Source organism: Leucopleurus acutus (genome assembly GCF_964270905.1).
Source record: "Leucopleurus acutus genome assembly, chromosome: 1".
NCBI lineage: Eukaryota > Metazoa > Chordata > Mammalia > Artiodactyla > Delphinidae > Leucopleurus > Leucopleurus acutus.
The window spans coordinates 59,309,706-59,331,732 of NC_139142.1; the positions used below are offsets into that span (position 1 = coordinate 59,309,706).

Genomic DNA, 22,027 nt, shown 5'->3' on the forward strand with positions numbered 1-22,027 from the left:
GTGAATTATTGGGGTATTCATTCATTCAACAAATATTTACTGGGCAAGTACTATAGGTCCAGCATTGTTCTAGGTGCTAGAGATACAGCAGTGAACTACAGTGACACAAATCTCTGTCTTTATGAAGCTGATATTCGAGTGATATCAAGCCGAGGAAAGTGATATCAAACCAAAGGAGGTACCACTTCATAGAACATACACACTATCAAAGCAAAGGCTAATTCTTGGAATTAAAGGTTTTTTTATCACAGTATTCTTACCTCCAACTCCTCAGGAAACAATCTGAACTAGTATACTTTTTTAATTGTAACTAATTTATACAAAGCAGGCACAGTTCATTTTACATAACAGTGTCTGTCCGTGAAACACTATGCATAAATAAAAGATTAGCAAGCTGAGTAATTTAAACTACATCCCTTGAGAAAGTAGGGGAGATTTTAGTTCTATCAGGAGAACAGCAGTTATTGCCTTACTTCAGGATGTTCTACTGTGAGTCTTCTGGTAAATATATTTATTTTGGCAATTAATCTAAGATATACTGTTCAAGGTAAAAAGACAATTACAGGCTTCCCTGGTGGCGCAGTAGTTGACAATCTGCCTGCCAACGCAGGGGACATGGGTTCGAGTCCTGGTCTGGGAAGATCCCACATGCCGCGGAGCAACTAGGCCCGTGAGCCACAACTACTGAGCCTGCGCGTCTGGAGCTTGTGCTCCACACAAGAGGTCGTGACAGTGAAAGGCCCGCGCACCGCGGTGAAGAGTGGCCCCCGCTCACCGCAACTAGAGAAAGCCCTCGCACAGAAACGAAGACCCAACACAGCCAAAAATAAATAAATAAAATTAAAAAAAAAAAAAAAGACAATTACAAGAAGGTGAATAGTATAACTGCACAGAAGTGATGAAGGAATTGGTATACCTAGGTTTATGAATGCATACCTAAAAGGAACTCCCTAAAAGATATAAAACTAAATTCTGGGAAGGGCATGCTTAAGATGATGAGGGGGATTTTTTTCACTTTCCTAATTATACATTTCTCCATTGTTTGGATTTTCTAACATAAATATAAACATGTATCACTTCTATGAGCAACAAAAACAATAAAGACATTCCATGGGGCGGCGGGGGGGCGGGGGGGGGCAGAGAGGACAGCCTTCTGTAATGTGAACAATTATCCCTAATTATTCTATTTGGAAATGTGTGTATTGTTGTTTTCTAATATATATCATGGCTTTTCTTAAGACAGGGCACACACGTTCTCCTCTTTTCTTCCGTTCCTGTATGTTGCACATACTGCTTGCCTTTCAAATAAACATACTAACATACTCTTTTCATACCTGATGGAGGAATCATCATCCTACGATCTTGTTCCCAGGGAGGTGAAAGGGACCCAGTGTCAGAAGATGCTCTATGAGGATCAGTTAACCTATCAGAGCTTGATTCTCCTCTTTCATTGGTAATCTGATGGTCCAGAGGATTCCCTGGGCCTCTTGAGCCTAATTAAAGAAGAAAAATACAACTATGTTTTATCTAAAAAAGTATTACAAGATCCATCATCAAATAAAATCGAGACCTTTTTAAAAAGGAAAAACAATCAGATTCCAACAAAGTTTCCCTAAGACACATTAGACTGTAACTCTATCCTACCAAAGCCATTTCTAAGACAAAAAGGAAAAAATAATTGTCATGTACATAAGCAAACACTTGCCTATAAAATATTTTTAAATGTTATCACCATCATTATTTACACATAAAATCAGTGGTTAAATTGAAAATTATAACCACTAAGTCTGAAAAATAAGGGTAGAAAGTAAATTGCAAAGCAAGAGATGTCTATACCAGATGTAATAATTACAAAATCAGGTTTTTGTTGCTTAAACTAATATGCCGATAGTCAAAAAGCACATGATGCCTTTAAAACAGTCATCTTAGAGGCTAATATACCTATTTCAATATTTCTGAAACGACTCGAAGTTTGTTTGTTTTTTTTTTTTTTTTGCGGTACGCGGGCCTCTCACTGTTGTGGCCTCTCCCGCTGCGGAGCACAGGCTCCGGACGCACAGGCTCAGCGGCCATGGCTCACAGGCCCAACCGTTCTGCGGCATGTGGGATCCTCCCGGACCGGGGCACGAGCCCGCGTCCCCTGCATAGGCAAGCGGATTCTCAACCACTGCGCCACCAGGGAAGCCCTCGAAGTATTTTTTTAGAACAACTCTTTTAGAAATGTACTCAGATTAACTTATGAGCCACTCAAAAAACTGGATCTTAATGTTGTAACATGACTCTCTACTTCTGCCCCAAAATGATTTTAACCAGTCTGATTACAAACTTTATATCTGCCAAATAAATTTGGCTTTAAATGGCTTCTAGCAATTTCTAAATATCAAATTCACCTTCAAAGACAGCTCACAACTCTGAAGGCGAGTCTAAAACAAGAGTTTCAAAAACAACAGCACTGTCAAAATAAACACTTTGAACAAGGTAACACTCATTTGGATAAGAAAAACTGACATGCTAACATTTATAAAGAAGGGGAATCATTTTAAAGTTCCTTTCCTATGATCACAGAAAGAATGGTACCTCAATTAATAACCCATATTCAATTAAAATGAAAAATATTAAAAAATTTTTAACATTAAATAACAAAATAAATTAATACTTCATCTGTCATTGAGGGGGGAATGAGTTCAAAAAACAGTTTTAAAAAAATTGTTTTAATAGAAATCTTTCTACAATGCTATCCACATTTCAGTATCTCCTTTAAAAGAAGAGACTAAAGCAGAAACTAACACACCACTGTAAAGCAACTATACTCCAATAAAGATGTAAAAAATAAATAAAATATAAACCTTAAAAAAAAAAGAGGCTAAAACTAATATGACCTTTTCATGGTAACTTGTACAAGTAAGTATAACCATTTTTTTTTTAATATGTAGTAATCTTTAAAAGTGTCCTATCTACTCTCTTTTGTAGAGCCAGGAGGCCAACTGACTTTTATATCAGAACATCAACTTTTCCTTAGTCCTTTAGCATGTTCATCTTTCTAATCAGTTCATTAGAAGAAAAAGGCTGGGAAAGCAGAAAATTAAATCAATGAGACATGTGCGAGAGTCCATTAGGCTGTTTGTCTAGAGTGAAGGACAGATCTTTAAAGGAGACATTCAAAGGCTTTCTCCTGATTGTTTACTTCCAGGGAACAAAGTACAGGCCAAGTGACTACCAGGTGAAAAACTGCAAACATGAAAACGCTAAAGGTTAAGATTTTTCATTCAGTCCAAAAGTTACATAAAATTTACTCTAAAAAGAAATCATTTTCCTATACTCAACCTTATTCAAACATCTATCTCATCCAAACTTTCAAAAAAAAAAATGATAACAAGAGGAAGGAAAGGAAAGGTCATTCTTCTCTGGTGGGTCACAGAAACTTTTAGTTCAAAACAACTCTTTTTAAGACCTGCTGATAACTTACCTAAAACTTCTGTAGCTTTTCTAATGAATAGTAAAACACACTTGCAAATGCTAACCACACTGTATCTTGAAAGTAATTTAAAAAGAAAGGAAAGTAATTTAAATAGGAGAGGAGAAATCAAAGGTAATTTTTACTGTTATTCCAAATATTCAGTTGACTACAAGCAATCCTTGACTTATGTCATTCAACTTCCAGTGATTCACATTTGCAGTTTTGCCAATTATATACCCTTATTTCTAGGGCACTGTTTTTCAGACTGCTGGCTACAACCCATTGTGGTACATGAAATTAACTTAATCTTAACTAGCATTCTTTTTTAATGAAATGGAATAGAACTGAACAGAAGATATCAGAAAGCATCAAAAATAGTAAGGGTAGTGCTATTTCATGTGATTGGTTTCAATTACATTTATGTTGGTGTGTATAATATGACATGATATAAACACAGATTTGGTGCTAAAAACCTAAGACTCTTGATTTTGGAATACATAGGTTTGAATTTTGCTACAACTCAAGGGAAAATTTTAAAGTAACTTGACAAAGTAAACAAAATATAGTTGAGAGATCAAAAGAGTAAAACTCCAGATATACAGGTAACATCAGGGTAAGCGCTGATGAGGTAAATGCAGAAAGATCAATAGCTAATGCTTGGGCTTGAAGTGGCTCTGGAAATTCTCAAAAACACATAAGAAGGTAACAAAGCAGACAATTTGGGGTCAGTTTCTCAAAGTATTAACAAATGATTTAGGTCTCTTTTAGGTTCCCATCAAAACTCTGCCTTCAAGAGAGCACTTCTGAATTCCTTGTTTTTTTTTTTTTTAAAAAAAAAGGATCTTTCACTTGTTGATTTTCTACCATGAAAAAGATCATGATAATAAGGTAAAAAAGATTTTTAAAATTCCATATTCCAATAATGTTTCATTAAAATTCAATTTTATGTATCCTTTATAAAGTGATATATAGTATAATACAGTTTTTAAGAAGTTAAAATATGATTTTAAAAGATATATATCAAGTCCTTGAACAAAATGTAATCCATTATAACAGTGTTTCTAAGGGAAAAATATATTCAAATTAGATGTCACAGAGCTCCTTTTCCAAACAAAAGTAACTCAGAATAAGTGCAAGGAATGCCTGTATTTTGCAAAGGTTTATTTTAAAGATCATTTTAAAGATAAGTTGAGATGAAAATATAAAGTAAGGAAGAAATCTAGAGTAATAAAGATGTTTAAACAATATACCTCTTCCTCCTCCCCCTGGAAGCAAAGGTGAGAGTCTGAGTGGACCCTCCAACAAAGTTGGAGGGGAGAGAAAAGCTCTCATTTCAGGTGAAGGTCGACCCAATGGTGAGGGACCATATGGGGAATGCTCTGGAATAATTAAAACAGCATATTTAAATTCATAGTTTCAATTACCTACACTACAGATTAGAATCCCATTTCAACAATTACCTTCGGGTCATTCTATTGCCAATTTAAGTTTAATCCCTGTCTTAAATACTAACCATGCCTTGGGTTTTGCTGATATGGGATAGAATTAAATATTGAACCCTCTGTTTTTAAAGTCTATCTACCAAATGGACACTTCAGTCAATAAAAACATCATCTCCTTGGTAACTAATACACTTGAATAACCATACAATATTAAGCAAAGGACATCATATTTTACAGTAGTAAGAGGACTTCAGGGGCATGAAGTTTGTTTGGTTTTGTTTTGTTTTTAATGGCAGTATGTTTCCAGATATTTAAGCTGGTGAAGGTTGTAACATGGAAGGGCTCTGTTTAAATCAGGGCCAGTCCCAGATAGGCTGTGTTGGGCCATGAATTACTTGAGAAAAGCTCACATTTTGAAAAGTAGGAAAAAAAAAACCCACAAAATACTCTGAAACATCAGAAATTACTTTTGATTCATCACCAGTGAAAATTCAGTTTACATAAAATAATTCATTAAATAAATCACTTTATCTATAAACCATATAACCAAGAAGAGCCTTATCATTTTACAAACTTCACCATTCTCAAATAATGGTTATACTTTCAAAGATCAAAAATCAACAACATCAAAAAACAAACAAACTTAAATGCCACCAAAATAACACTTTTCCAAACATGTTAAATTTTATTATGTAGCTTATATAATATTCAAATATAGTTACAACAAAAGATCAAAGCATTATTTACCCTGAGACTTTTTTGCTTTAGATTCAGATAAAAATTCCTTCTGAATAATTCCCCCCACTCCAGATTTTGTTCCTATTTGAAATCCATAACAATCTTCTATTTTTTAATGTAGAAATACTTTCATTTTAATGAAACTGGACTCTCAAAAGTGATTTTTATAACTTTTCAACAGTTATTAAAGGGGGAATCTACCTATATAAAAATAAGTTTGTTTTCACTGCCCTAGAAGCTTAATTCCAATTCAACCAAAATTATTTGGAAAAATTTTAACTATTTGGAATAGTATGAGATCATAAAGATGCTAACTCATTAATGAATGGACAGAAATATTAAATACATCTTCTAAAGAACTGTTTCTTTTAGGGATAATTAAAGCAATCAAAACTCATATTATTAAGGTTTTCCCAACTTTTTAATGAATACTTTTAAATAATTTAAAACCAGTTGTTTTAATTCTTATTTTTATAATTCAAGCAAATTCCAAAGAATAGTTAATATATAAACAGTCACAATGCTATTCCATTTAAGCAATCCTTATTCATTCTCCAAAAAAATAACTAATGAGTACCTTACTATGTACAAAGCACTTTGCTTCTCAAGGAGCTCAAGGTACTAAACATACTTTATCTTACCAAATGCCACTGAGAAAAGGAGGCAGCCATTATTTACATTATTGTGAGAGAACAAAACTCAGAAAATTGGGAGACCATGAGAGAACTCAGATTAGGACCCTAGCTCCAAAATCTAAAATATTTATTAGCAGTGTTAATTCACACTAATATAAACTATATATGCAATATGTATAAAAATATATGCATTTTAAATGAAGGATTAAAAAAAAAAAACTACCTCTGCCAAATGCTGTATTTGGAACATCAAGTGCGTAAGGATCTTTTTCTAAAAGTTCAAATTTAAACTCTGTTTCAGTTAACCTGCAAATAAAGAACAAACATCTCTAAGTTACTCATCCAAGAAAAGCACCCACATTTCAAGAAACTGCCACTATTAAGTACAAGCTACTCTTCACTATCTCAATATCTACATGAGAGAAACAGATCCTTTAAAATTATTCTGACCAAAATACCTTTCCATATCCCCCACTATTTATTTTGGGGTAACAGGTTCCTTTTGGCCTAGTAATAGTGATGTTTTGTTGAGGCTTGGAATTGTTTTGTTTTGTTTCTTCAAAAACAGAGTATAAAGAGTACTATATCACAGAATCCAAATTTTAGAAAGATCTTGAAGGGTCCTCCAAGGTCAACCAGTTCAAGTCTATTATTTTACAACTAAGGAAAGTGAAGCTAGCAGTTTAAATGATTTATGCAAAATGAAAGTACCAGGATTAAAACACAGGGCTCCCAGCTCTGAGTCCCATATGCTTTCCATTATGTTATCCATATGATTCCAATCATAACATAAAATTGGAATCTGATTAACTCATCCTACTATTTTACTCCTAAATTTTTTTATCTGAAAAATATGACATTTTAAAAGAATCTTATTTCTAGTTCTTGACCATCAGATCTGAAATGAAACATTTAATCATTCAGTTTTCATTTGTGAGTAGAAAAGACAAGACGACTAAAACTAATACTGGATAATGTTAATAGTACATTCTGTCAAGAAATTATAACACTATGGGAAGACCTTCACAATCTTCATAGAAATGCGTTTACTCTTCCCTTCGATTGTACACTGTACCCTTTTATCCTCCTATTCATTTTGTTATTGTAAAGCAATGCCACCCAATGCAATAAAACCAGGGAAAAAGAGAAATAATAAACGTTCTATCCACTTATTCATTAAAAGATGCTAATACTCTGAGAGGTACTATATCAGAGAGATTCATCCTGTCTATCTCCATCTCTGGTAATCTCCTGCTACCTACACTGGTTTAAAAAAAAAAATTTTTTTTTAAGTTACTTTTTACAAAAGAATCTGTGAAAAGTTTCCTTCTGTTAGAGTAACCTCTCCAAGACAAGTGTTTCAAACAAAAATCTAGTAACTCCTAGTAAAACTAATAGATACTTTACCACTAGATATGTTGGGTTCACTGAAAGCTTTCTTGTTTATCCTTATAAAAGTATTAACTAATTACTAAAATGACAACTAAGAATAAAAGTCATAACTAAAGTTTTTAAAGTATTCCCACTAAGATACTTACTTTTGTCTGTTGTGAGCATTTTCTTTCCTTAAATCATTGAGGTTTCTTTCAGTAGTTCGAGCTGCCAACTTAAGGAAAATAATATATCTTTAAAAACATTTATGAAAACTTAAAATGAAAGATAAGCATATATAAATATCTCAATAATGGCATACAAATATCCCAGTCACTTAAGTAACTAAGTATCCATTTCAGTAAACTCAATGTAAAAAAATTCTAATTCAGAAAATTATTTTAAAAGGGAATGAGTTTCATATAACCAGAAGACATGAGCCTAAGGCTGCAGTTTAATCATGTACTTGCAAGAAATGCTTTTAGCTAGATGTGAAGTCAAGGATTAGCATTATTTGGTGCTGTAAATATCCAAATAAAATGACAAGAGCAATGTAACAGGACCCAAGCTTAGGAATTGAGACTCAGGATCATTATGCATGGCCGCATTGGCTATGGAACAAAGTAACCGTCTCTGGAAAGACATCACTATAATTCTGTGAACCTATAAAGGTCTAAAACAGTTTCAGAGCTGGTAAAGGCCATTTTTTTTTAATGGCTGAATATAATCAAAGCATGCTGTGTGTTTATTAAGTACACAGCACTGTATAGATACATTCCTTTAGTCTTTTACATTTGCTTAGAGACACTTTCATTTAATAAAAATCAGAGTATATATGTTTTAGAAAAAAAAGCTTACACTTATACCAAGAACATGCAATATACCCAAATAGTTGTGGGCAAAATTAAGCTTGTATAGAATACTGCATGTTTCCCAGTTATTCTGTGGACTCTCCAGATTACAAGCAACAGGGTGTGGAACATCAGACCTGCCAGATTAATGCAATCCACTAGAGCAAATGTAACGATCACAAAAAGGTAGGTAAATTAACTCAGTCTGTAACTTTTTACAAGTAAAAAGAACTATATTATCAAATGTGTTCACTTAAAATGGTGAACTGCACCTGAGAATTGACTTTAACTGGGCAAATATTCACCAAAAATGTAGCTTAACCACATTTTAGCACTCAATATCAAAAAGATTCCATGTGTAAATCTTTTTCTGATATATAATTATATAATCAATTTTGTACTAACAAAAAAGAATACTACACCATAACAATTTTAGTTAACAAAATACCAATTCATTTCACTTTTAATAATGCAGAACTAAAATCATTTCTAAATGTTGTCTATAGTGTAACATATTTACTATTAAGCATATGGCAAAAAAAATGCATAGTTAAGTCAAAAGTAAGTTCTACTCTGATTATAGTATTGTATATATTAAAGATATACCTACAACAGAGAAATATAAAAATAAACTGATGGCAATGATTCATACTTGAAAAGTTTATACCCAAAGGTTAGCAAAAACTGTAATTACAGTGAATAACTGCACTGTATTCCAAAACATTCGTATTCAGATATTAAATATTTACAATATGCAAAAAAGATTCTATTAGGAACAGGTGTTATGGAAAACGAAACAGTCCCTATAAGCTTAAATCTGTGGTAAGGACAAATATAAATGACCATAGTACCTGCCACGGGATACAAAAAAGCAAAGTACTATGACAGTTTGAAGGAAGAAAAGATTAAATCTAACAGGATGGAGCAAAGAAATGCTCAATAGAGAAAATAACATCTGAAATTATGAAATTATTTATAACAGTAAAATAGTGGAAACAAACTAAAAGTTTATAAAATGAGAAAGGTTTATATAAATTATAAAACATTCATAAAAAATATCTGTGATACATTAAGAAAGCAGGGTATAAAACGTTAATATATGATTTTGTTTTCTTAAACATATATGTGTGCTTTATGTCTAAATGTATCAAAAAAGTATGGAATAAATTAAAGTAATACTGCTGATTACTTCTTTGTACTTTTCTACATGGTATGAACTTTTGTTCAATAAGTATATATTATTTTTATAAAATCTGAAAAATATCTTTTCAATTTGAGACATGAAGGGCATATTTTCTGCATGTTTTAATTTAAAGTCAATGTCATTATTTACTAAACAAGAGATTCAATGTATTGAAAAGAAAATGTACAAGACTTATGAATCTGAAAGGTCAATTTTTCAATTTCCAATCTTCCCTCTCTAATCATGTGACCTTGGGCTATTTCCTCACCAGTAAGACCTGAATAATAATACCTATTTTACAGAGTTACAGTGTGGATTGAATGAGTAATATATGTAAAATGCCTTTAAGTACAGTGCCTAGAACATAAGAGATATTAATAAACATCAGTTCCTCTCCATCTTGAAAAAGTAATTTGCATCTGAGTATTTAGAAACTGGTGAGAGGGCTTCCCCGGTGGCGCAGTGGCTGAGAATCCGCCAATGCAGGGGACACGGGTTCGATCCCTGGCCCGGGAAGATCCCACATGCCACAGAGCAACTAAGCTCGTGTGCCACAACTACTGAGCCTGTGCTCTAGAGCCCGTGAGCCACAACTACTGAGCCTGCGTGCCGCAACTACTGAAGCCCATGCGCCTAGAGCCCGTGCTCCACAATGAGAGAAACCACTGCAAAGAGAAGCCCACGCACCACAATGAAGAGCAGTCCCCGCTCGCCGCAACTATAGAAAGCCTGTGTGCAGCAATGAAGACCCAACACAGCCAAAAATAAATAAATAAAATTTTTTAAAAAAAGGTGGAGTGGTGAAGAAGACTAAATTCATTTCCAAGCCCAGCTTATTAATTCAAAAACAAATCTTCACTTGACCACTCAATACAGAAGCATACAAAAATCTCAAAATTGGGAAGGACCTTGATATTCAACACATATAATCTCTCACTGTAAGTTGAAATCTCCATTCCAAGAAACATCCATGCCTAAAAACAAAAATACCTTCCAAGCTTCAGTATAACAACAGTGATAATTTAACAGTTAATATCTACTGAGTGCTTACTATATGTCAGGTGCCTGGCTAACAGAATTATCTTATTTAACCATCACAATAACTCTATGAAATAGGTACTAATGATATCTCTGTCTTTAGGTAAGGAAACTGGTGGTAGATGATAGAGTCAGAATATCAACCAAGACAGGTTGACTCCAGACCCCATATTCACCCACTGCTTCCCCTTGAAGACTGCAAGGGACAAGTCTTCCAAAGGCCAGCTATTAACAATAGTTCTTCATTTTAGAGGGATCATCCTGATCACTAGTCAAAATCTACATGCTTATCACTTCCTCATACAGTTCCTCTGGAGCACTGACATGTCATTTCTCATGATGGTCTTTTTCTTAATGTGTAACAAGTAATTCAACAATGAGAATCAGATACCTGAATTGTATAACTTTTAGAATTAGGAGGGGCTCTAGATTATTACTTAGTACAGTCCCATTGTTTTACAGATGAGTAAACAGGCCCAGAGAATTTTAAGTAATTTGTCCACAAGTAATTAGTTGACAATCCAGTGCCTGAAACAAGTCCATGAACACTACCTCACCTCCCGCAAAGAGTATAAGCTCCTTGCAAAGAAGCAATGTGCTGAAAGCGGAGAAGGAAAGGTCAGATTTTGTGAATAACTGTATCATAACAAAGTATGTTCATAAGGAACATAATTTCACTACTGGTGAAATTAAAAGAAACTGATTTCTTTAAACACCACCTTTTTGCTCAGTTTTAAAAGTGTACTTTTTACACTGCTCATTTAAATTAGGAAAAAGAACTATTTGATGAAAAAGCCTAAGAAAATTTAATACTTACCCAATTATCATGTGCTTTTTTCTCATGAGAAATAATCTGAAAAAGAAAGTCATTAAAATAGTACTGACAACAATTTTTTTCAGTAAAAAACATTCACACCTACCACTATGATTTAGTACGCAACTCATAAACTCAAAAATAACTCAAGCATCTCTAAAAAGTCAGCAAGTAACATTTTAAAGCAAATTTTCATATACATATGATCTACTCTATTATACTTTTAAACAAAAACTGAATGTAAAAACAACTTAAAATTTTTGTCTAGTAACATTTCTATTTTACACAATTATCAACTACAATAGGAGGTGCCAATTAAGAGACAACTAGCCAGACTAAACAAAGGCCCCAATGCTGATATATGTTTATTTATTTATGCAACCCAAATTCCCAAATCAGCATCAGTTCACATGGCAACTTTAAACAATATCTTTTGTTCCAGAGTCTCTGCCTACCTAGAAATGTTCCACAGCCATGTGTAAAACCTTAAGAGAGTAACTATACTCCTGCATCAAAACAGATACCAATTCAAACAAATCACAACTGTTTTAAGTCACACACATGCACGCACATACCTACCTGTCCTTGATAAGAATGAATGGTTCTCTCCAATTCTTCTTCTAGATCTTTGGCTCGCTTTCTATAAAGAACAAATAATCATTCTACTATTAACATATACTAAGAAATTATAGAACACACTATCTCTACTGAAAATATTAATTAAAACACCTAGAGTGCTTTGTTTCATGTAACTCTAGAACTCCACATGTTAATCACCTTTACGAGGTTCTAAAGTATATTTTTTCCTGATATAATTTCAACATTAATTAAGCTTTAGGAGTACTACTACTTGGGTTTACCTAAATCAAGATCATGAAAAGATTAGATGGTATACTGGCTTATTTTTATTTTTAAGAAGCATAGTATTGGGAGATTTATTCAGACTTCATATAATCTTAATAGAACTCTAGGAAATTAATGATCTATAAGAAATAAATTGTTATTTATTACCTTTATAAGACTAAAAAGACAATTCCTTCTTTTGGATAAAATTCAAGCTTACTCTTCCCGATGTAAAATGAAGTATCACAACTATTTGGAATACTGTTGAATCTTGCCACTTATTTTCTCTGGGTTTTTATTATATCTATTATTTTACCTTAGCTCAGTGAGGATTGAGCTAAGGTAAAAACCAGACTTACGGTCTTATAAACACTTCTTCATAACTTTAATTAAGGCTTACTCTCCTTTTGGTGGCATACTTCTCAAATTGATTAACATTATATACATTCTTCCCCATGTGAACCAAAGAGGAAAGACCTTAAAATTAATCACATTCATAAAGTTCTTAATATTAACATAAAACAGGATCGCTCATATTCAAATCCAACTAATGTGAGAGATTTAAAATCGCACACACTGAAAGTGCGATTCCTTTCTATATTTTCTGTGTAATTGCATAATAGCAAGACATCTAAGGGAAAAATAATGAATCAAAAATATGTTGGGTTTTTTTGGTTGCTTTATTATTTTTTCTGGTATTGGGCTTTTGGATACTCTTCCCACCTCAAAAGAAAGGGGTAAAATATATTCAATACCTATAGGTCTCCAGCTCTTCAGCTGCATGGCTGATCTTTTCATCTGCTTTGGAAAGTTTCTCCTCTTTCTCTAACCGGTAGTTTTCCTCTGCTGTTAACTTCCTTAAAACAAAAAGTGTTTTATTTCTTTTACTATATGTCATAAAATAATCAATAATCAATTACTGCTTCCCATAAAGCAATCTGCAAATACCAGTAAAAACATCACATGCAAGAAAAAAATGTACCTGAGTGTGGAATTTAATATTATAAACTCAAATTGTAAAGCACCTTGTCTAATACAGTACTAGTAATACAGAAGTTTCAAGAGTTTTCTATAAGAATTTATCACAGAAATAAGATTATCAAAGATAAATATTAATAAAAAATATTATGACTCTATTATTTACCAAGCTTTCTAGTATAAAGTATTACATTTATTAGACAAGAAGTCACCAACTAATGAACTATGTTTCAATAATTTTTAAATTGATTGTTAGTTGTTAAAATAGTGATTGGGCTTCCAGGCCAGGACACACGCACATGCGCGCGCACACACACGCGCACACACACACACACACACAAATGAACCCAAAGTAAATAAAATTTAGTGTCCAACTTACTACTTCTACTTAACCATAATAGCTAATTTAATGAGCCCTTGAGCATGTGCCAGAAACTCTTCTTTCACCTCTATATATATTATCTTATTTAATTATCACAATAGCTCTACAAGAAGGGTACTGTTGGGCTTCCCTGGTGGCGCAGTGGTTGAGAGTCCACCTGCCGATGCAGGGGACACGGGTTCGTGCCCCGGTCCGGGAAGATCCCACATGCCACGGAGCGGCTGGGCCCGTGAGCCATGACCACTGAGCCTGCACGTCCAGGGCCTGTGCTCCGCAACAGGAGAGGCCACAACAGTGAGAGGCCCGCGTACCGCAAAAAAAAAAAAAAAAAAGAAGAAGGGTACTGTTTACAAAAAGAAAAATGAAGCCCAGAGAAACTAAATAACTAGACCAAGGCATACAGTCAGCAGTTAATGACTCCATTATACTACATCACCCATGTTGTTTCACACGGTATCATTAATAACACTGGTCCCTCAAGATATACTTGTTGAAGGCCACAGGAAAACATATTTGGAGTCCTACCTATGGATGCCTCACCTTTTTCATGAGCTTTGGGGAAGAACATGACAAACCACTGAAGAAATTCTACATGTCAACAATAAATGTTTTATATTCCACACACTACATTACCTATTGCTTAGGAAGCACTCCCCAACTCAATCGATTCACAGGTGTTATAAGAAAATAAGTCATCTCCTTAGGAAAAGCATGAAAGTGTAGTGGGCTTGGAGATGGAAGAGAGATGTGTTCTTACTGTATAGACTGTATGATTTAAAATGGCCAGAAATTTATGACACCCCTCCAGCTGAGAGGTAAACTCTATGAACCCTCCTCTTGAATTTGGGTGGGCTCATAAAGGATGGAAATTGAGAACTGAAAACATTTCAAACTAATAAATGAAATCGCAATGTGAATAACAAACACGCATACAGCTAGGATTTCTGCTCAGCTTCCCATCCTTGCTTTGAGTATCTATACAGAGAATACTTTTTTCCTTTGAAAGTTTAAACATCACTCATTAAATTTCCATAATCAAACATATATTTTTTTGTTCAGAAGATACACTCAAAAGTATTCCTTTCACCTCAAATAATCCGTTATGTCCAAAATTTACTCACAGTATCTTTCATCCTAATCCAAAATTTACTCACAGTATCTTTCATCCTAATCCTAATGAGAAGGACTCATTCCTAGGTTTACTGACAGAAACCATGAGGCTACCCTCATGGTAGCTCTTCCATTTTGTCAAGTTTATTTCTCTTTTATGCCTGGAGCAGTCCCCAGTGGCCCAGAAGTCCATGATGAATAGAAAGGTTGTAAATTCTGAACTGAATCCAAAGCATGATTGAAGTACACAGCTTGGTAGTCAAAGAGCCTAACAAATCACCTAGCATCCTGATGTCAGTGGAGTTTTAATATTCTCTACCAGTTTCCGAACACATACAATAGAATCTCGTTATTTCCGCTAGTTATGGTCTATAAAGTCACCACAAATCCTAAATTAGCAAATACTGCTCCTAGGGGAAATACAGGGTTAGATTCCTATGAGCTCTGATCACAGCACTTTTATCATTAATACATAACCCTGTTGTATGTGTTTCTGATTAAAGACACCTTATTTAATATATACTGCTGATTCAAAACAAGGAACTCATGGCCCACAGCATTATAACTCATGCCTGAACAAAGTTTATCTGCACATGTATTTTCTCTAGAAGGCGCACCCCTGCCTTCCTGCACTTAGCAACGCTAGACAGCACTTCAGTACTACACTTGGGGACCATTTTAAACGGCTAAATCACCAAAAAGTAAAAAATTAAGATGTGGCCCTAAATAAAGAACACTTGTTTACAGAATGAGAGCTGAAATGAGAAGGCAGAGTTCTTGTTCGACCTCAACTGGGAACATGCACACTGGGCAATTCAAATTTTCTGCCATTCTGTGCAAGTTTGCAAATGACCACTAAAGCTTTGCAAGTACTGATTTTTTTTTAAGATATTTTTATATACATGTTTATTTATATTTATTTATTTTTGGCTGTGCTGGGTCTTCATTGCTGCGCGTGGGCTTTCTCTAGTTGCGGCGAGTGGGAGCTACTCTTTTGTTGTGGTGCGCGGGCTTCTCACTGCGGTGGCTTCTCTTGTTGCAGAGCATGGGCTCTAGGCGTGTAGGCTTCAGTAGATGCAGCAAGCGGGCTCAGCAGTTGTGGCTCGCGGGCTCTAGAGCGCAGGCTCAGTAGTTGTGACGCACGGGCATAGTTGCTCCACGGGATATGGGATCTTCCCGGCCCAGGGCTTGAACCTGTGTGCCCTGCACTGGCAGGAGGATTCTAACCGCTGTGCCACCAGGGAAGTCCCACTAGTATTGATTTGGGGTTACAAATAAATTTTCACAAGTAGGTGAATTTACAAATACAGAATCCTCGAATAATGAGGATCAACTGTAAAAACTTGCATTAAGTTATAAAGAGGCTTGAAAGTCTGTTACATTTTATTTCCTTTAATGACAAAAAAACATGTGATATAGTGTTATTTGGAAATCTGGTGTCTCCAGATATTTTATTTCCTTTAATGATGAAAAACATGTGATATAGTAGTATTGAAAATCTGGTGTCTCCAGATAGATATCTCAAGGGTCTTCTGTGTATCTATGCATTCAAGCATCAGCATACATACGCACACACACACACACACACACACACACACACACAAACACAATCTTTCACTACAATATATAAAAGCACTAAACATATTTATTCATATATTTAACAAATACTTATTGAATAACTACCATGTGCATAGTTTCAGGCACTGGGAATACAGAAGAGAAGAGAATGAAGTAATTATCTCATGGAGTTTACATTTAATGTGGGGAAGATTAAAAAAAAAGATAATCAATCATCAGAGGATAATGAAGAAAAATAAAGCAAGATACAAGATAAGGGGATAGGAAGGGGCAGGTATTATTTTAGTTACAGTAGCCAGGGAAAGATTCTTTGAGGTAACATTTGAACCTAGACTCAAGTGAAATGAAGGATTGAACCTTACACAGGGGAATAACCACTCCAGGCAGAAGGAACAAGTGCAAAAGGCCCTGAGCTACAGATGTGCTTGGCATGCTAAAGATCATCAAAAAGGCCAGCATGGCTGGAAGATAGTGAGGGAAAAAGAAAATGAATAAGCTAAAATTAAAGAGGTAGCAACAGGCCAGATCTTATAGGGTCTTGGAGGCCATGATAAAAGCTGTGGATTAAATTCTGAGTGTGATGTGCAGGCACTTGGAATTTCCAAGCAAGAGAGTGACAATACCCATAATTTATGTTTTAGAGGGCTATGCTACTGAAAACACATGCAGGAAGTTAAGAGTGGAAAGATGGAGACCACTCATGAGGCTACTGCAATAAACCAGGTACTAACAGATGATGGCTGGGATCAGAATAGCAGTGTGGAAGGTGGTAGAAAGTGGTCAGATTCAAGACATAGGAAAGCTGACAGAATCTGACAATTGACTGAATGAAAGAGAGAAGGCAAGGATGGCTTAAGCACCTGCTCTGAACAATTCAGCAAATAACACTGCCTTTTACTGAGACAAGGAACACTGGGCTGCAGCAATTTACACAGGGGAGAGGAATCAGTTTTATATATATCCGAGATGGAATTAATGGATACTTCAATTAGTAAGATGTCCACCCAGATTCCCAGACCTAGCTTGCAATATTGGGAAGTTTAATTAGCAATAATTTGCTGACTACTTATTAGAAGTTAAAGAGGATTTTGTGAACCAGCCTGGAAAGTCTACTATCATTTATATTTTCTTCCTTGAAGAAAAATGTGTCAAAATCAAATAACTTTCTTAAAAATAAATTGATGAAAAGCAACCCAGTCATAAATTGAGAACTGTGAATAATCACATAAGCCGCATGCATATGCAACATTTTTAAGCTACTTTACTTCCCACTCAGTGGAGTTACCAACATAATTTTTATTACCTGTGAAGTGTCATTTCATTTTCTTGATACAGTTCAGTCATTACTTTAAGTTTCTGCTGAAGCTTTTGAGTCTCACTTTCAAACTGTGTATTTTCTGACTGTAAAGATGCTTGTTCAGTCTGGAGATTTTTAATACACTCTACAGAAAAAGTTTTTAAATCACAGTTAAAGGAGCAAATATTCTAAGTTGCACAGTAACATTTCATAAAAATAAAGATTACCAAAAGTAATTAATAAACTAAATTCTTTGCAACAGAAAATTTATAAGGTATTTTGTTCACCTAAATACCTTTTAACATTTTAAAGAGCTATATAAATTATTATAAATGTTTTTATTATTTAAAGATTTACTTTAAAAACAAATTTCCTAAAACCTTCAATATTCTAATTCTAGCATCTAATTTTCAGTTTAGCAGACAAAAGCCACTAAAATTCTCAAAGTTTTGGTGATGAGGGTTTTGAAGGCAAATATTTTTGTTCAATATTTTCCATGAAACTACTTCCACATGATGAATAATGCATGTTTTTTATCTAGTAAAAATTTATCCATTAATACTTAACTTCAACCCAGCCTCTTTTTAAGCCAAAATTTTGATATGTGTTATAAATCAAGCCAGAAATTTGGATCTTCTGATAACAAATGCTCTAAAGTCTTGCTAGTTTAAACCATATCAAGACTGGAAAGAAAAATACCAATTTTAGCTTTGTTTCAACCTAAAAGAATTATCTATGGAACTAAAATTAACAATTCTAATTAATTATGAATATTTTATAATTAGTGCAGCCACTGTTTTTAAAACCTTATTACTCTTCCAACATAACTTAACTCAACTCCTCTAAGACTGAGGTGATATCTCCCCAAAAGTGTGTATGAATCACCACTATACCATATATCTTAAAACAAGGCAAAACACTCTGCCTAAAGAGGACAGTTTCAAAATCATACTAACAAGCATTAAAATTTTATTTACATGTAATAGTATATAATTATTCTAAAACATCTATTAATTAAAGGTACACACCAAAATGATAGTTTAAGTAAATACCTTAACATTGAATCATTAAATGTGCAAGAAATTGTTCACATCTGTCTTTCCACAGAAATTTTTAAATCTGTATCAGTTAAAAAGTCTGTTGAGCTACGCTTTAAGCCATTGCCACTGTTAAGTCTTAACAATTCTTAACAAGCCACTGTTAAGTCATTTAACTGAAATTAATGTTGGATATTATCTCTATTAAAATTGGATCATCCCTACTTTTTTTAAAAAAAATTAAACCAACAGTTAAATCTTCATTATATTTTTGTACTTCTACCTTAACTATTTTGTTTCAAATCCTCTGTATCTTAAAAGAGGACTGTAAATGATTACTGAAAAAGGCAAGATCAAAGGAGAAACAGTTTAGAAGAAAACTTTCCTGTTATGAATAGAAGATCAATTATAGAAATTTATCTTTCATGACCCATTAAAAAAAAGAAAGATTTGGAAGAAGCATACAAACACAAAGTCTCCAAATACTACTTTTAGAAAATAATAATTTGCCAAGAAATTTTATTAAGTGATGGGGTAACTGGTGAGCAAATTCCTTGCTTTTCTAGCACTTACTAGAGCTCCTCACTGAGAGCCTGTTAATGTACTAAAATATGGCTTCCTTGAAAGCAGGCTCCATATCTTTTCCTCCTGTAAATCTCCCATGGCTTTTAGCACTATGCTTTACATATAGCAAAACGTTATTTTTAAGTTAATATTAATGTTTTTCAAAATCCAAAAATAATCCAACTACCAGTATCGTGTGAATAGGGCAATGATAATTTTTTAAATAATCTGTATCTCTGGTGGTTCAATCTTTTCAAAAAGTGTCTTATTATAAATACAGTTCATTTATTTTAGAAATTATTGAAAATACAGATAAGTACAAAGAAAATAGAAATCTGTCCCATATTCAAAGAGAATCATGGTTGACATTTGAGAATGTCCTTCCATTATTTTTTTATGCTAACAGTTACAGTGATTTTTTTTACAAAATGGAATGTTACTTATATCAACTTTAAAAAATTTCAAACATAACTAACTGCATTTGTTTACTTTAGGGAAAAAACACTATCAGCAAAATAAATAAAAATCTTTTCAATAAAAAAAAACTTCAGCTCTACAGGTCTAACATCATTCCTGTATGTGCTAATATAGTATGCATGTACATTAAAGGAAAAAACTATTCTGTAAAAAGTTCTGTAAAATACAGTAGTACCACTACTAAAAATCAATTTTGCAGTCAACAAAGATTTTTTTTTAACATCTTTATTGGAGTATAACTGCTTTACAATGTTGTTAGTTTCTGCTGTATAACAAAGTGAATCATCTATACGTATATATATATCCCCATATCCCCTCTCTCTTGCACCTCCCTCCCACCCTCCCTATCCCACCCCTCTATTAACATTTTTAATTTGCTACTTTTTAACAACTAAAACCATACCATGCGTATGACACTGAAATTCAAAGGTAAGTAGTTTACATGTTTTTTAAAATAATGCCATTAATTTTATATAAATATGGAGAAAATGATATGGCTTTACCAACAACAATAAAACCTCATGACTAACTTTTCAGATCACGGACAAAAGTAAAAGTAAAAAAAAAAAATCAAATTGTATCTCCCCATAATTGATTCAATTAATATACCATTCTCTATAAGATGTATTTATTTAGAAAAACTTTATAAGTATGTAGATTACCTACCTGTAAGCTCTTCTTTTGTTTTATCAGCTTCGGATAATTGAGTGTAAATTTGGTTTCTTTCTCCTTCTAGGGTTTTTAAAGAAGCTCTTAACTTCAAAGAATGGGAGAAGGAGAAGGAAGAAAAGCAACATTAATCAATTATACCAAAAAAACAAAAAAATCTCAATACACCATCCCAATCCCTTGAAGCTCTTTTACACTCTGATGAAATTATTGCCTAGACTACACAAACCAACAATGTAGCTTCCATTCTGGAAAGTTAGCAAAGTCATCAATAGTTGTAAATCTCCAAAAAGGAACAGAGAAGATCAGTGACAGATGCTTGAATAGTGGCTATCTGCTTTCAGCACATAAGATTTTTTTTTCGTTTTTTGTATTTTTGTGTTTTTTTTTTCCTCTGCAGTAGAAGCTTTGGAGTCTTAATGACTGGACCGCCAGGGAAGTTCCAGCACATAAGTGTTAATTAAAGCAACCTTCAAACCACATTACCAAGACTTCACATAGATCAATAAAGATCAGGATACCACTACTAGGATGAAAAAGGTTAGGGATAAACCACAAGAAAATGAATCTAATACCTACTTCTCAAAATAAGATATTAGGCAATAGAGGATCAGAAAATACTGAGACCAGAGGATGAAGAATGCACAAAGAGGGAAGTATGGGAGAATATATATAGTAAACATTCTTAATATATTCCTTATCCAAAGAAATGAGTGTATACCTTGAAAAATTTTATGATAAATTCTAAAAATTAACAATATGAATTTTATAATAACAATAGTTACTATAAAAAAGAAAAAAGCAATTGAAGAAAATTCTGATCACTTCTAAAAATTCTATCACTTCATGGTAACTATAAAATGGACTTTTAAAAGTTACTAGGACATATGGATGTTTACTTCTTTGTCTATATTCTTTACATTTCTGTAGTAATGCAAACCTTAGCAGCATGAATCAGTTTCTTCAAAGCTCCTTTTGGTTGATTATCTATAGTGAAAAACAAAAACATAGTAATAAATTGAGAAAACAGTGCAATGCCACAACAGACATTCAAATGATTTTATTAGTTCACTCAACTAGAGCCTTATAATCCCTCTTCTTGCTACAATAAAGAATTTAATATAAGGCAGAACAGCCTCAAACCTGCTCCCAGGAAGCTAAACTAAAAAAGCACTGGGGCTTCCCTGGTGGCGCAGTGGTTGAGAGTCCGCCTCCCGATGCAGGGGACGCGGGTTCGTGCCCCGGTCCGGGAGGATCCCACATGCCGCGGAACGGCTGGGCCCGTGGGCCATGGCCGCTGAGCCTGCGCGTCCGGAGCCTGCGCGTGCGGAGCCTGCGCTCCGCAACAGGAGAGGTCACAACAGTGAGAGGCCCGTGTACCGCCAAAAAAAAAAAAAAAAAAAAAAAGCACTGGAAGTACCATAGTATCATCTAACAAGGTTCTTCACCACTAACTCCAAGAACAGAGTTATAACAGGGATTTGGTATTCACCTAAATCCAGCCCACCGTCTCAATTATTCTTAGAATCTTTCAGCATACAAAATATGAATGGAATTGTACTC

At 34.0% G+C, this 22,027-nt stretch overlaps 1 protein-coding gene across 6 annotated transcripts in view; it reads right to left on the reverse strand.

Moving 5' to 3' along the window:
• The window catches only part of MIA2 (MIA SH3 domain ER export factor 2), a 110,171-nt gene that overhangs the window by 19,536 nt on the left and 68,608 nt on the right, over positions 1–22,027 (reverse strand). For all 6 annotated transcript variants that reach the window (XM_082836527.1, XM_082836529.1, XM_082836528.1 and 3 more), the window contains 10 exons: positions 21,405–21,451; positions 20,462–20,552; positions 17,724–17,862; positions 13,128–13,229; positions 12,109–12,169; positions 11,533–11,568; positions 7,811–7,878; positions 6,496–6,578; positions 4,708–4,836; positions 1,335–1,493 (listed from right to left, as the gene is read on the reverse strand). In XM_082836527.1, coding sequence (XP_082692653.1) covers positions 1,335–1,493; positions 4,708–4,836; positions 6,496–6,578; positions 7,811–7,878; positions 11,533–11,568; positions 12,109–12,169; positions 13,128–13,229; positions 17,724–17,862; positions 20,462–20,552; positions 21,405–21,451 — 915 coding nt within the window. The remainder of the gene's footprint in view (positions 1–1,334; positions 1,494–4,707; positions 4,837–6,495; positions 6,579–7,810; positions 7,879–11,532; positions 11,569–12,108; positions 12,170–13,127; positions 13,230–17,723; positions 17,863–20,461; positions 20,553–21,404; positions 21,452–22,027) is intronic.